Below are 15,809 nucleotides of genomic sequence, written 5' to 3'. Positions count from 1 at the left end.
GTTTAAAGAATATTAACATATATGCTCTCTCCTCCGTTTTAAAATACCTAAACTAAGCAAATATAATCATAATGAAGAACAAGTTTCCAGTTTTGCAATCTTAGGAATTGCGGTGTTGACTAGACCAGGGGTGGCTTTGATGGTGTGCGGGGAGGACCTCCGCACAAGGCCTGTAATTTCGAGGGGCACGCAATTTAAAAAAAAGTCCAATATATATATTTGCTATTTTTTTAAATAGTAAACACATACAATTCCAATATAGGCCTATTTACAAATCATTTTTTATGGTTTAGAATTTAGCCCACTTGCATTAGGTTTATTGAACCCAATACTAATTTGATTTTTTTAAATAATAATAGAACATTACGGAAGGGCGTGAATTCTCAGAGACGCCTCTAGACTAGACTTTTGTAATGATCAATGTATATCATTTTCAAGAGATAAAATGGTATAGCCAAGAGGCATTTGGCCCAATGACATTGATGAATTTCCCTCAGTCAACTGGTGAGGATTCAATCTCTATTGTGGGTATTTAGGTAGATTTTAGGTGGTGTAGAATGAGGAAGTATGTGTGTCGCTGTTTTAAAGAAAAAGATAAAATAGTATAATACATGGCACCTCTATATAAACAACGCATTAAATTACAATGGATGAAACTCAAACCTAGTTTAGTTAACTGGTTTACCATGTGAAATTGGATGCTTAAACCTTGGTTAATAAGTAGTAAGACAATTCTTAACGGGTCAATGGGAGAATACGACTCTTGAAAACAATTTGGGTGTTAGATGGTATTAATCAATCTCTTGAAATCTTGCTAAAGTATTAAGGATTTGTATGATGATGTTGTGTTGAAATAAATAGCATGATATAATGTTGAAGTATATGAACTAAACTTAATTATTTCATTATATGAGTTCGACTTCAGGAAGTCAACGGGTCAGAGGAAGAACTCATGATTCGTTCAATCCTAGGAGATTTTATACCCTCATTGAAAGACATATATATTATTTGATGTGCTATAAATTTTTAGGGCTTTATGGCTAAGTTGACTTGTAACTATATAGTAAAATAAGTTGCAAGTCCATAAACAGACATAAGGTGGAAGTATTATTTTAAATCAAGTTGTGGTATTAATTGATGGATATGAGATGGAGTTGAGTGTATAATGTATACCAAATTAATTCTATGATCCTTGTGTGTGTGCATTTAAAGATTTATGTCCTAAATGCACAACTCTATGTATATTGAAAGTCAAAGTCCTAAATGGACTTGTTGATGTCTCTAAAGAATCAAAGAAATCATAAGATTGGTTGATGATTAAACTTGTTGTAATAGTAGGTTATTTCTTACAATGATTAATGTGAGTTCCAAGTTGTTATGTGACCTATTTATTGAATTTGAGTGTTGTAGTAGTAAAATTTGACATGCAATCAAGTAAAATACTATAGCATTGTTTGGAGCAAAGTTATATATGTATTTGTTGAGTTTTTAACAAGTTGGAAGAGCTTTGTACCATGCCGAGCTGAGGGGCTATACGCTCAAATCCTTATGTGCGATGCCCAAATTTATATATGGTCGGCGTACCATACGATACGATACTATACCATAGTTATACTCTCTTAGTCTACAGTGCGTGTGGGGGATGAATTTCTACGGGTTTTTGTTGTATTTTTTTGTGGTGTTTTCATATCTTGTAGGGTCATAATCATTCACCATGTCTAATTCTTGTCTTGCATATGTCTTCAGGTTTAGATCGAGAAATCGAGAAAGATGGTGGTCATCAAGTATTTGGGATGTGAATTATACGTAGAAAGGATTTATCGAATCAAAAAAAAAAAACTTTTGTAGATATATCTTACTATGATGTTTTAATAAATTTTACATGTTTTTAACTTTACATATATGATAACTCATTTTGTACATTTTTTAAGTTGATGGATGTGTTTTATAAACTAAACATTAGGTTGTTATCAAAAGAAAAAGGTTGAGACCTATTTTGGTCCACTTAAAAGTAGGACGTTACACATGATGAAGGAATCATCAATTCTCAACTTATAACTTCTTGTGCACCACTTTTTCCCTTACAAAGTGGAAATCGATATCGTCACATTAGTGCACTCATGAAATACTAGGTTAGTTAAAAGAAATGTTACTCCAAGATTGTCACATCTTAGTGTTGAATTTAGGTTGTTTGGTCCCCGACTCACAAGAAACAAAGCAAACCGAAACCAAGTAGTTTTATGCTTGTATTCATAAGAGCTTTACATTCATTTCAGATACCATGTGATTGTATGTCCTCATAGATATCGAAGAATTCGTTTCGCTACCCTTAGTGCTTGTCACTAGGCTAACGTATGAACCAACCGCGACCTTATTGACGACAAAGGAAAGGCTTGGTCTAGTGGTGGTCTAAGAGATCAATCTAAGAACACAAACATTGTGATGATAAATGGTGGGATACAAATATAAACTACCATATCGATTGAGATTAGTATTGAAAGACACTAGATCATATGTATCAAGCTTATCGTCTAAGAGATCGATATGCTAGAAAAACACATGTAGTGGACCAATAGGCTATTTTATTTGTATTAAAAAGACAAAGATAGTGTCTAGGTAGTATTGGGAAAGACATGTGGGCAGAAAATAGTAGTGGGACTTTAATCATAGAATGAAGGAAAAGAATGTATCAGTCACTGGTTTAAGATCCCACCTTGAGAAGCAACCATTTCTCTTTTTGCTAATAATTGTACCAAATGCCTTTATAACAATAGATAACAAAAGATATTACGATAGTTTTGTTTACATTTCAATCACTTTAACAATGTGTGTTGAAAATTGATTATCCTAGCTGGAGTGCTGTCTCCACTTCTTGGATTCCATATCTTTAGTTATTTGACTAAAATGCACCCTACACTATCATGTGTTTAACTTTTTGAAATTATTAATGTTAACACGAGTCAATGTTTTTTTTTTTTCTTATGAAAGTGTACAATGTATACTTCTTATGTAACAAAATATGTTATATCTTGATCAGACATCTATTTCACAGTTGGGCGTATTGCTCTCTTTTTATTTTATTTTTATACGTTATATTGCTCTCTATTTTCAGTCTCATGTTTGATACTAGAGCTGACAATTGGGTACCTGTTAAGACACGATTAGACCTGTTTGACTGAAAAATACACCCTTTGACTTTTTTTAATTTTTAAAATAATTAAAATTACAATGTTAGGATCTATCATTTATTCATCTTTGTACATAAAACTGTTTTATAAACATGAGGTAGAAAGTAGTTAAACGAGTCGTAATCATGTTTGAAACTTATGTTGTGCGCGCCGTCAGAAACCTGTTAGACCTGTTAAGATACGATTTGCCAGCCTTATTTGATACTCGAGAATTTACATTTTACGGGAAATAATAGTGGTAGTGTGATGTGGTCACGGGGCGATAAGATGTTGTGTATGACATTAGGCTCAATTTCTCAAGTTGGGCTTGATCCAGTCATTATGATTTACGTTAGATCAATCATGATTTAGATTTTCAGCTCACTTCTATTCTATAAAGCTTGTAACAAAAGTGTAATTGTAATATCAATAAGGGATGTGTAGTCATAAAGCCCTCAAAGGGGCGTTATGCGCCATTTGGCATGCCACATCATCCCGGGGCTTTATGGGGCTTTATGTAATTTGAGGCCGTAGTCATAAAGCCCCTGTGTAATCATTACTCTTTTTTCATTTTTAATTTTTTAATTCATTTTGTAAGTTTTTTAAAAATAAAATTCATTTCATTAAATAAAAAAAAGTACAATAAAATAAAAAAAAAACATGAAACTAGAAAAAAAACATTAAACTAGCATAAAAAAAAATTACACAATCAAAGATTATATTTTTTTTCAATCCGCTCCTTTTGAGCCAACGCCATTTTCAAAGCTTTTCCCGTTAAGTGGTCATGCGGTTTGGAGTAGAAGTCAAAGTCGTGAGCCCATTGTCGATCCCGCATAATCTCCGTAACTTTTTCGTTCTCCTCCAAACGTTTGTTACCAAGTTCGTGTATGTCTTGAAGCCGCTTGTTTATCTCCGAAAATGCGTGACTCATATCCGTTCCCATAGACATCGACGAGGACTCGGGTTTTTTCGCCCGGCTTTTTCTTCCGGGCGGTCTTGGTAGCTCCTCCACCGGCTCGTCATCCGGAATATCCTCGTCCAAGCCGATGTTTCGAGCGTCGGAGGTTGGCGTTTCGGGTTCACCGGAATCGTTTGTTTTGGACCTCTTTGATGGCCGTGTATTTCCCGAACGACCACTAGGAGTAGTTACGACGGCCCATTTGGGGCTATGGCGAAGGATTTGCCAACACTTCATGTATGGGAAATGGCCATTAGCCTCCGTATACTCGACCAATGCCTCTTGCGTAATGTCTTCATCGCTACTTCCACTTTTCCATCCGGAATACAAGCGTTGGTACACGGTTTGAAAGTTTGTGCACTTCTTGTTTATATCGGTCCACTTCCCCGATATAGAGTCCGGTAGGCGGTATTCTCCCCTACCCATGAGCTCGAAAAAGAGTTCTCGTATTCGGTTCCAAAATACGGTTTTACTTTGATTGTTTGCTACACACAAAACAATATTAAATGTTAGCTCAAAATTTAAAAAATAAAATCTGGAAATAATAAAAAACAGAAAATAAAAAACAGAAAATAAAACTGGAAATAATAAAAAACAGAAAAAAAAATAAAAAACAAAAGGAATTAAAAAACAGAAAATAATAAACATAAAATAATAAAACAGAAAATAAATAATAGAAAATTATAAAACAGAAAATAGAAAAAAAAAACTGAAAATAAAAAAAACAGAAAAAAAAATAACCGAAAATAAAAACAGAAAAAATTAACCGAAAATAAAAAAAAATAAAAAAATAAACATACCTACGACCGGATCCTCCGAAACATCGATGAAAGCGCGGGTTAACGCATACTCCTCTTCGGGCTCCCACGTTTGCACATTTTTTTTCGTTCGGGTGTTGGTTTCAACTTTCTTTTTATGTGCCCGTTTTGCTTTTCCTTTTCCTTTTTGCGTCTCCGGTTGCGTATCCGGTACCTCGGGTTGCGTCTCCGGAACAACATCGGGTTCGTGTAGTGGGGAGCCGAACGCTTGAGCCGACCCAAACGCTTGAGACGACCCCATCCCATCCATGTTTTGACTTGGGTTCCACCCGTAGAGATTAGGGTCCCATGATAGCGGTTGGTTCAAAAGATTCATGAACCCGGGACTTTGTTGATTGTAGTCGAGAAAACCGGAGCCGAAAGGGTTGGGTCTAGTGGGAACCGGTGCCACGGGACGAGTAGGATTGGCACTTTGGTTTGGGTTCGCACTAGATCGAGGAGGAATGAAGCCCCGGTTGAATGGATTCATTGTATAAAATAAACAAGAGTTGTAAAAAATTTTGGGAGAAATAAGAAGGTTTGAATGGGTATGGTAAAAAAATAAAGAGATGGAGAAGGATTTTAAAAGGAAAGTTGAAAAATAAATTAATTTTTTTTTTTAATTTGACCGTTTGTAAACGGTCACAATTTTGAATTCTCCATTTCTTCACGCCGCTATGCTCTTCGCGCTGTTCTAAAATTTTCGCACATAGCGCCGCTGGGGGCGGTGTGCAGGGCGCCATATTGGCGCTATGTTCAATCAACGCGCCCCAGTACATATGACCTAATATTGGTTGTTTCTTATCTATCAGGAATATATTCAGAGAAAATCATAAAATTTATCATTTGATGTTAAGCAAAATTTACATCTATAGCCATGATGATACGCTTAATTATTTTACATATTTATACTTTATGTCCATGTATGACTATAAATGTATTGAATGCACAAATTTGGCTTAAGTTCTTTCTAATTCAGTTTTTAATGCATATAAACAAAAAAAAATGTGCAGCATCCATAGCTATTAAAGGCGTTAGGTGCACTCAAGGCGCATAGGCCTCACCTGGGGTCTAGACGCAAGGCACATAAAAAGTTAGAGCCTGAGAAAAGAAAAGCACACAACGAAAATAAATATAAAATATTTTATGTATTAGAAAATTAATATTATTTTTCAGATAAGATAAACTAAAGCTATTGTAACATTTAATATCAAATATTTACTACCAACAGTTCTAAAATATTAGTGTATTGGTATAGAAAAGTAGTTTTTGTTAGATAAAAATAGAAATCTAGCTTGTATCTGACTGGATTTAGAGAATTTGACCAAAAACTCTACGGAACCTAGAAATCTCTCCGGAATCTACGCATGGACCATCATTAAAGCGCAATTACCTTGACTTAAGGCGCAATTGTCTTGCCTCGCCGGGAAAATGGGCGTAGACGCAAAAAGCGGTGGCTTTTAACAACTATGGTTGTATTGCTTCTTTCATGTATTACTTTGTTTAGCGTGTATACACTATTTTTCTATAAAATTGAAGATCTTTCTAATGATACATCAAAATAAAGTAAGTATGCGAAATTTGTTTGTATATTTTCTAGTACATATGATTTCCTTAAAAATTAAAAGCTAAATTGCCGCCAAGAAATTCATGTGATTGAGCGGAAAAAAGAAAAAAGGCTTGACGTATAACCAAAATAAAATTAAACCTTATAAGTAACACAAAAAAAGAAAAACAAAAAAAGAATAAAACAATATCACGACAACGACAGTCTGCCTTCCAGCTAAGCGTCGGTTCTTTAGTCGGCTTATGTGGCTTGGCTTGGCTTGTCTTAAAGCCAACCGTCATTTGTGAAACCGCGAAGCTTCGTGAATCCGCCGCTGTTTGATTGCATTAGAACTAAAATCGTACATTAAAAACTCGTTTAAGGTTAACAACACGTGCTTTTTGTCTTGTAGCGCTATTACTTTGAACCAAATTTTTTAAAGAATAAATATATATATATATATATTTTTTTTAACACCTGAGTAAAGAAACAAATATATGAATTTTAACTGGCATAAAGAAACAAACAAGCTAAGATAATCGAAACGACAGAGAAATGGACGACCTGTTTTATTTTTTTGGTAATTATTTATTATTATGTGTTGATGATTATTTATATTTATATTATATATTATATTATATATATATATATATATATATATATATATATATATATATATACTATATACAATTCAAGTAATTCTTATGAACAGTATGATAATTGGACAATTTTAGGATCTTATTTACAGGAATGCCATGAACTTTTGTTTACCATAACCATGGAATCACCTGTATGTATCCAAAGCCTAACTTTCTTCAAATCAAAGCCCACCTTTTTGTCTCTATTCTTTTGAAACATTGCAAATTAAATTGGTAATCCACCAAATCGATACCATTTAGTTTTTTTTCCTTGTAGTGATTTATTAAATTTTTTTTTTGTGTTTTATTGTTTATGTCTTGTATTGAGGATGGTGTATATTTGTGTTTCTCTACGTCTTACGTTAGCTCACGGTATAATTCACGTTTTCTTGCTTACGTTTTACGTTGCGTAATGGTATAAATTTACATTTTTTTACGATTTTTCCCGGTTTTGGTCATCGTTTACTTACTACCTAGCAAGACAAAAGGACCCCACGCCCGCAACGCGGGCATTAAACACTAGTTACTATATAAAGCATTTTTTATGGATAGAGATATAATTTCATAAATTTTTAATGTGTTTGTGACAACTTTCAAAGCATAGGGTAAAAATGTTCTACGTAATAGTTCATAATTTGCCCATATTTAATAAACTTTTCTTAATTAATACATTGTTTAGAAAATACACACGAGATTGTTTAAGGATCATATTATCATGAAAATGATAGCTTTAAAATTGCATTACGCCTTTATACGACGAAGGAAAGAAGCTTTCTTTCGACAACAATTCAAACGACAAACAATTTACTCTCTGCAATTCATCTTTTGAATTTCCAACACCGGCACGTTAACAATGTCTTAGCCGTGGGATAACAATTATTTTTTTCGCAAATCCAACATGAACACGTTTATTCCAGAGAGCAGTCTGGTATGCTATATGTTCATTTGTTTTGTTGTTTTGTTTATGAAATACTTATCAAACCATTGTTTTATGAGGGGTCTGTCATATCTGATTCTTACGAAGGGAGGGTGAATGATGATCACGCGAGGAAGTCGTGCCCGACGTTCGTTCTTATCCCAACGAACCGTTATTGCCAGACCTAAAAGAGGTAAGCATTTATTTACTTATTTGAATTAGGCATTAGATCTACCATCACCTTTAAACCATTAGATCTACCGTCACCTTTAAATCATTGCAGTCGTAGCGACAAACATAGCCACACTTCGAAAAAACTAGCAGAAAAAATGTGGCTACCCTTTTTTGGTGATAGGGCTTTACAACGTAACGAGTCACACTTGGAGGGTAGATGTGAAAAACCCAAAACATAACCACAACCGTCTGGAGGGTTACGTATATGCCAGGAGACTCTCTCATATCAAGTTCAGATTGGTGGAGGAGCTGTCAGGGCAAGACATGGAAACGTGTAAAATCTGGAAAACCATAATTGAACATAACCCTAATAACAAGTTTGTTCCACAAGACATACACAATGCTCACCATAAGATTAATGTCAGAAAGTTCGATAAAAAACGTCTCCCATGCAGAAACTAAAACAACTGCTTGTCGAGAAACACTTTATCTATTACACGCAACCGGATCCCAAGCAGAAATTCTCGCATGTGCTGATGATTGACGTGACTTACAAAACCAACATGTGCAATCTTGCATTTGTGCAAGTTCTGGGTATGACATCGACAAAGCAGACCTTTTGTGTCGCATATGCCTTTCTTTCAAACGAGTAGGAAGCAACGTACATATAGGTCCTGGAAAGAATCAAGTTTATGTTGGAAAAAACGTGTGGAGTCGCGTGTAATTATTACAGACAAAGACTAGGCCATGATAAATGTGTGTCTATAAATTTTCCTGAACGCTTACAGGTATATTTGAAGGTTCCACATTTTACAGAAATATCGTAAAATACTGCAAGAAGTCCTTTACTGATAAGGACTGGGAGGATTTTACACATACTTTGTGTGAGTCTCCGTCGGAGAAAATATATGATGTGCGTGAAGTGTGTTATATTTTAGGTGTATATTTTAAGCCCTTTTACACTTTTTAGCCAAGTTTTAAATTTATAAAACACGATATTTACTAACACTGAACACACATATGGGCAAGTGCACCCATCGTGGACGTAGTATAGTGTTGATAAGATACCGAGGTCGTCCAAGGACACAAGAGCTTTTAGTACCGGTTTATCCTCAACGTCTAATCAAATCAAAATGTTAGAAAAAGATTTTTAAACTAAGAAAATAAAACTAGCTAAAATGCTGAAAATAAAAATAAAAATAAAAACAGATAGACAAGATGAATCACTTGGATCCGACTCGTGTGTTAGTGTAACCTTTGATTATTTTCGCACTTTTGCACTTGTTTAAGAGATTATCTTAGTTATTGTAGTAGGCCCTCTTTTGAAGGTGACGTTACCCTCAACCCAGTAGTTTGAGTCAGCAAGGATACAATCCTAAAGGGTCGGATTATTGAAAGATAACTAATTAAGTTATTAATGCATAATGTGGTAGGCCCCTCTTTTGAAGGCGACGTTACCCTCAGCTAAGTAGTCTGAGTCAGCAGGGATACAGTCCTAAGTAGCTGGGTTAAAGTTTTAATAGTAGTTTAACTTATGAGGGGATCAAAGAGTTTGGACCCCCGCCATCCAATACCTATGGGTATCGAAGGAGGCCCTACTAAATTTGACCCAGGTCCCTTGCAGGATCTTTAAACGCTGAACAAGGGCAAGACTCTTACCAAACCGTTCCCTTAACCCCCGACCAGGTAGCCAACATACCTCCATATAGACCGTGGAGATATGAATGGTGAAAATCTTTTATTTTATATAGACAGTAAAATAATGCCAAGACACCACGGACAAACGATAAGGAAGAATACAACATAAGAAACTAGTAATTAAAGTCATTAATACAAAACCAATTAAAAAGTGCAAAAGATTAAAAATAAAAAGTATTACACTAAACACTTGTCTCCACCAAGTGATGTAAGAGACTTAGGCAAACATGGCTTTTGATTGTCAAGAACTCTTACGATCAATCTTGGATCCCGAGACGACTCACACACTCTATGATGGACAATGGATGATGGTGGTGGATGATGGTGTTATGGTGGTGGTGGGTGGTGGGTGAAGTGTGAGAGAGGTGGTGTGCCAAGGGATGAGTTGAAATGTCTCCAAGCACTCCTATTTATAGGCTGAACAGAAGCTCGGGCACGGCCCCGTGTCCATCCTTGTCTCTCTCCTTATTAATTGTAATTCGCAATTACAATAAATGCGCCTGCAGGAATCTGACCACGCCCCCGTGTCCACTGGGCACGACCCCGTGGTGGGCAATAGAAGCTTCTAAAGGTTTGTCTTTTCTGCTGCTTCTTGGGCACGGCCCCGTGCTCGCTGAGCACGGGGCGTGTTCAGTCTTCTGTTTTCTTGGTTTTGCTTGGGAAGATGCTGTTGAGGGATCGGGCATTCCACTTTCGCTCATTTTCTTGTATTTATGTTAGATTTTGCTGTCTTTTTGCTTTTTTTGTTAATTTGAGCTCATTTAATCCTGAAAATACAAAAGGAAGACAAAAACACACTTTTTCCAATATTAGTACTAAAAAAGAGTTAGTTTTATGCCACATTTGATATAATTTATATGTTGCATTTTGCGCATATCAATATACCGGAATAACGTCAACTACCTTTATAAAGTACTTGTCACAGCCGCACGTAAACATAAGTTTTTTTTAAATATATACATTTATTTTATATACAAAATTTGATTATGTTTTGAATTTTCATATGTTTTTATTACGTGAATGATAACTGGTTAATGTCATTCGCCACAAAATTTTATCTGCATCGACCAATCAAGTGGTCAACTTTCGCCAAACTACAACAAATAGAGTCGAGAGTGCACATGCTAAATTAAAAGGACATCTTAATTCACATAAAAGCAGTCTAGATAGACTAGTGAAATATGTTGAGGATATTTTATTAAAACAACATAGATAAATAAAGAGAAGTTTGAAAGAAAGTAATAGCAAACGAATATACCACCACTTAGGCACTTAGAGATAGCTTTGTTTCACAATCTACTAGCTAAAGTTTCAATCCTTTCTTATTGTTTCACGGTATATTCACACACACAGATGTGAGTACTCCTTTCTTATTGTTTTATAAAACCCCACTCTAATGGGTTTGCGTCTATACCCTTAACTTGCACACGTGTGGGCGCAATATGGCACTTTAATGGCATACTTTGCACTGCGTAATAGAGTGTGTGGGTTGAGTTATAAACACTAATGAGTAGTGACGTCAGCTGCAGCACTTGCTGATATCATCAACTGCTAATGAGGTAAGTAGTGGCTCTAAGCATAACTATTGGTTCAAGGCAACAATAATTGTTTGAACCAACTGCTTATTCGAGCTAGCAGTTGCTTGATCATCTGTTTGCTGGTTGACCAGTACTTTGATCCACCAACTATTTAATGGTTAACAGTTGTTTGACAAGTTGTTCCACAACAGAAGTTCCAGATCAGTAGTTTAACGGATCAATAGTTCGCACCAGTTGTTTTGAACTAAAACAACAATAGTTTTTGGTCTAAGATCATTGAACATAACAAAACACATTAAAGACCAATATTGTTTCGTTTGATTCTTTCAGACCTGTTTCATTTCCTTTTTAGCATAAATACTAAGTGATCCATCATATCAAAACACAGATCCTTAGTATCAAAACACACATTGAGACACTAATAATCTCTAAAAAAACGATTCCAACCCTCTCTATCTTTTCTGGTATTCCGTATTAGGTATATTTTCAAGTTTTCTAGATCGACTCCGGTAGTGCAACTGCTTGGGTTGTTGTCTCCTAGAAGTAAACGAGTTCTCTTGGGAGACTCGAAATTTGTTTTATGAACCCGTGACTAACACGATCATCAATAAAAACTTATAGTTGAATATATTTTTTTGTTCTTGTTTTTTTTTTTTTCAGTTGTAACAGTTATGTAATTTATTGCTTTCCTTTTATTGGTGGTTTATTTATATTTACATTAAATGTTAACTAAAGGGGTGTTTCGCAATATATCGGGGAACACAACACACTAACACATATACTGGTAAAATGTTTGAACAATTAATTGGTAAAGTTCATATGGAATTGAAGGTTTTATAAAAGTTTATAAAATAAAGTAAATCTGAAGTTATATAAAATAAAAATGATTTTGAGAATTTAGTTAAGCATTAAATTGATTGTTTACATAATTAGTTTTTAAAATTGATTCATTATTAATTGTAATAAATACACATAAGGCATGTGTATGTAAAAGATATTTAAGGTAGACAAATTCATAAAAGACGTTTTGCACCCTTAGACTTAAGTTAATGTAAAAGGACAATCTCATTATTCTAAAATGTATTATATGTTGGAAAATCAAGTCCTTCGGTCGATCAAACAAACACGATATAAACGAACTCCGTTCGACTCCTATTATAAACCAAAGTACACATTACAAGAATAACATATCATCTATTATATACTAAACACATACTACTCGTAACCAAACTCAAACTTTGTTTTAATAATCAAATAAACCTATATCTAATAAACTAAACTATATTCATCTTGAACTCACTTAAACTATCTTTAACCCATTTAAGCTTTTTGAATAACCCTCTAAGTCAGAATTATCCTTTCATATTATATAGATAAAAAATGAAATGAATGATATGTTATATGAAAAAACTATGACTTAGTAATTACTCTTATGTAAAATAAAAAAGTAGGAGAGAAAGTGAAGGAAGGATTGCTTTACACAAAGGTAAAGAATACATCATCAGAGCAGTTGAAGGATAGGGATTGCTAAACTTAATCTCACAATTTCAATTCTTCTTTCACTTGCTACCTCACCTCACCTCACCTGCTTGCTTTTACTTTTACTTTTATATAAATCCTCAAAATGAATTCATATTACTTAAATACCATTGGGTTTTTTTTAAGTCATCTTATAATATTTCAGTAGTTTAATATATACACACACTTGATTCAGTATTATTTTTTACTTGATTCAGTGACACAAATATTGATATGTATTGGTTATAAATTGATCTTTGAACATATTAAAAGCTAGTAGACCAGTTAATTCCCGAGATGCCGGGAGATCTCCATTACAGAGAAAGCTAACATTTGGATCCAACGTTATAAAGATATTAACAAAAAAAAAATAATGGTGAAGATCATCCTTTATATTAATATTTGTGTATTTAATACACGTATAATAATATATACAAACACTTACATATATATATACACACACACTTTCACATAAAATGGAATTTATGATCACACAATTTCGATGATTGATATTGAAATGGAGACACTTAAACTGAAAATAATCGAAAAACAAAAATTCTACATTGTTAGATTTTTTTTAGGTAATCTAGTTTTATTAATTATCAGAAACTTTTTTACGCTTTGTTATATTTTAAATTATAAGACAAAATTTGATTTTCTCCAATTTGAGTATATTATTACTATGTTCTTTTAATAAAAATGACGTTTCTTTTAACTTACATTTGTGTGTTAAACACTTAAACCAACTACACATGTGCATATAAACCAATTACAACGACGTGTACAAGTTGTCATGTATTAATGATTGTATGATTACAATGGATGTCCAACCCCATTTATAACAGTATATACTTCATTTGAAAAACTATATCATAAAATCCAATGTTTTACTATTTTACATTTGATATTAATTTTGCTATACTATAATACTAATATAAAGGGGTGAACCTTTGACGACCGTTATGTTGCACCATGTGACATTTAGGTTAAAGTTCGAGTCATGAATACAGTCTCTTGCATAAATGCAAGATATGAACGTGTACATCAGGCTCAGGTTGGCTTGACAAACCCAGATCCCACGCATACAAGAGCCTTGTGCGCTCTAATTACAAAGAGTGGCTATCCCTATTATAATAAGCGTGTTTAACTCGGTACAAAAAACCACCTGGTCCAATGCAACGATGTATCAAGTTTTTTAGTTCGGGTTCGCTTAAAATGAGTTTTGACGTAGGTTGATTGCACCCACTATGTGGGGTGAGTTTCAATCATAACTGTATATTTACAACTTATTTATTCCTGTGTAAATTATTTACTAATTTACTAATACATATAATGTTCCCATTTAAAGTCGATCTCTATACATGAATACATGCGGTTAAAGTGCAACGTGTGAGTGACTTAATGGTCGTACAACGATAAAACAAATTATTTTCTATGTTCAAATTGGAGTAAAATACAAAAATAAGAGTCAAACTAACATGGCAACATCTTAATCTACAAATTCCAAAAAAATTTACTTTGATTAAAAAAACGTATTTTAATGGCACATGGTATTTTACAATAGTTGTATTTTTTTTTTCTTATATTAAATGCACAAAATGTTTATCAACGATGCATCACAAATATTTATTTGTCCATTATTTGGTGATGTAGTTTTGACGGGGTTGGTGAAGAATTAGTTTCTGAGTTAGCAAATTATTTTCCTACTCTTACAACTCCACTTATTGGCTAATTGATGATTTAATATATTAAAAACTAGTAGACCTATTAATACGGGACATGGTGAGAGATCTCCATTACAGGATTTGGATCCAACGTTATAAAAGTATGGGTAAATTACATTTTTCGTTCTTTATGTTTATATCGGATTGAAATGAATAACCTTTAACTTCAATAATTACACTCACAATCATTTATTTGTAAAACGCATTACACCCTAGGTCATTTAACACTAATCTGGTTAAACCGAATTTTATGTGTGAAATATTCTCATGTACGAAGTGATCTGACTCGTTGGTCACACAATTCCGACAATGAATATTGAGACGAACACAAAGTTGAAAATAATAGAAAATTGAGAATTAGCTAACGCACATGAGTGTAACTTTTCAGGTGTAATTCTTTATAGGCCAACGCGCAAACATACGTGTGGTGAGTCATAATCAAAACAAAATATTTAACAAATATTCTGTTCACGAGTAAATAATAATCACTCACCAATGAACATAATCCACAAAAAAAGTTTCCATTTACTAATAAATACATGTATAATGATTCTTATTTAAACCCATCACTAAGTCGCTATATACATGTATACAACCAATTAAAAATTAATGTGTGACTTACGATTATACTACAATAAAACAAATCATATTTGAATGATCAAATTGGAGCAAGAAACAAAAATAAGTATCACACCATAATGTTATTTCATACACCATCTTAAAGATTATCAAGTTCCAAATAAACTAAGCTTAATTAAAATAGTTGTGCTTTCTTTTATGAAATGCACACCATTAACAGGGTTATCGCTAAAAAGGACATCGCCTGAAAAGTGGTATAAAGATAAAGGACAAAACTTGTAATTTTTCCATATTTATTTGTTCATTATTTTGTGATATAGTTTTGATAGGGTTGGTGTAGAATTAATTGCCGAGTTAGCAAATTATTTTCCTGCTCTTACAACTCCACTACTCACTACTACTGAACCTTTCTCTTTATGGTATATAAACGCCACTCGGTTTTTATTATTTTTTTGGATCTATTATGTAGCCATACCTAATTCACTACGCAATTTCCTCCTTTAGTATGTAGTTTAAATTTGATAATGCTTAAGACTCTTTTTATCACACTTTAGCT

The 15,809-nt window shown here is 33.7% G+C and overlaps 1 protein-coding gene across 1 annotated transcript; it reads right to left on the bottom strand.

The window, feature by feature from the left end:
* Positions 1-3,834: 3,834 nt before the first annotated feature.
* Positions 3,835-5,708, bottom strand: LOC110904347 (glutathione S-transferase T3-like). The gene is made up of 2 exons (XM_022150191.2): positions 4,926-5,708; positions 3,835-4,610 (listed from the first exon to the last, which is right to left on the bottom strand). The coding sequence occupies exons 1-2, from the start codon at positions 5,410-5,412 to the stop codon at positions 3,877-3,879; spliced, it is 1,221 nt and encodes a 406-aa protein (XP_022005883.2). The 5' UTR covers positions 5,413-5,708; the 3' UTR covers positions 3,835-3,876.
* Positions 5,709-15,809: the final 10,101 nt, after the last annotated feature.

This window comes from Helianthus annuus, chromosome 14 (assembly GCF_002127325.2).
Source record: "Helianthus annuus cultivar XRQ/B chromosome 14, HanXRQr2.0-SUNRISE, whole genome shotgun sequence".
In the NCBI taxonomy this organism is placed as follows: Eukaryota; Viridiplantae; Streptophyta; class Magnoliopsida; order Asterales; family Asteraceae; genus Helianthus; species Helianthus annuus.
Note: the sequence above shows the minus strand (reverse complement) of the source record. Positions and strands in the feature narration are given on the sequence as shown.

What these genes read in the sequence shown, in the direction of transcription:
- LOC110904347 (XM_022150191.2), bottom strand. Translation starts at nt 5,412, where the DNA reads ATGAATCCATTCAACCGGGGCTTCATTCCTCCTCGATCTAGTGCGAAC. An exon ending in TTCGGAGGATCCGGTCGTAG is followed by an intron (nt 4,611 to 4,925) that starts GTATGTTTATTT and finishes TTTTGTGTGTAG; the next exon opens with CAAACAATCAAAGTAAAACC.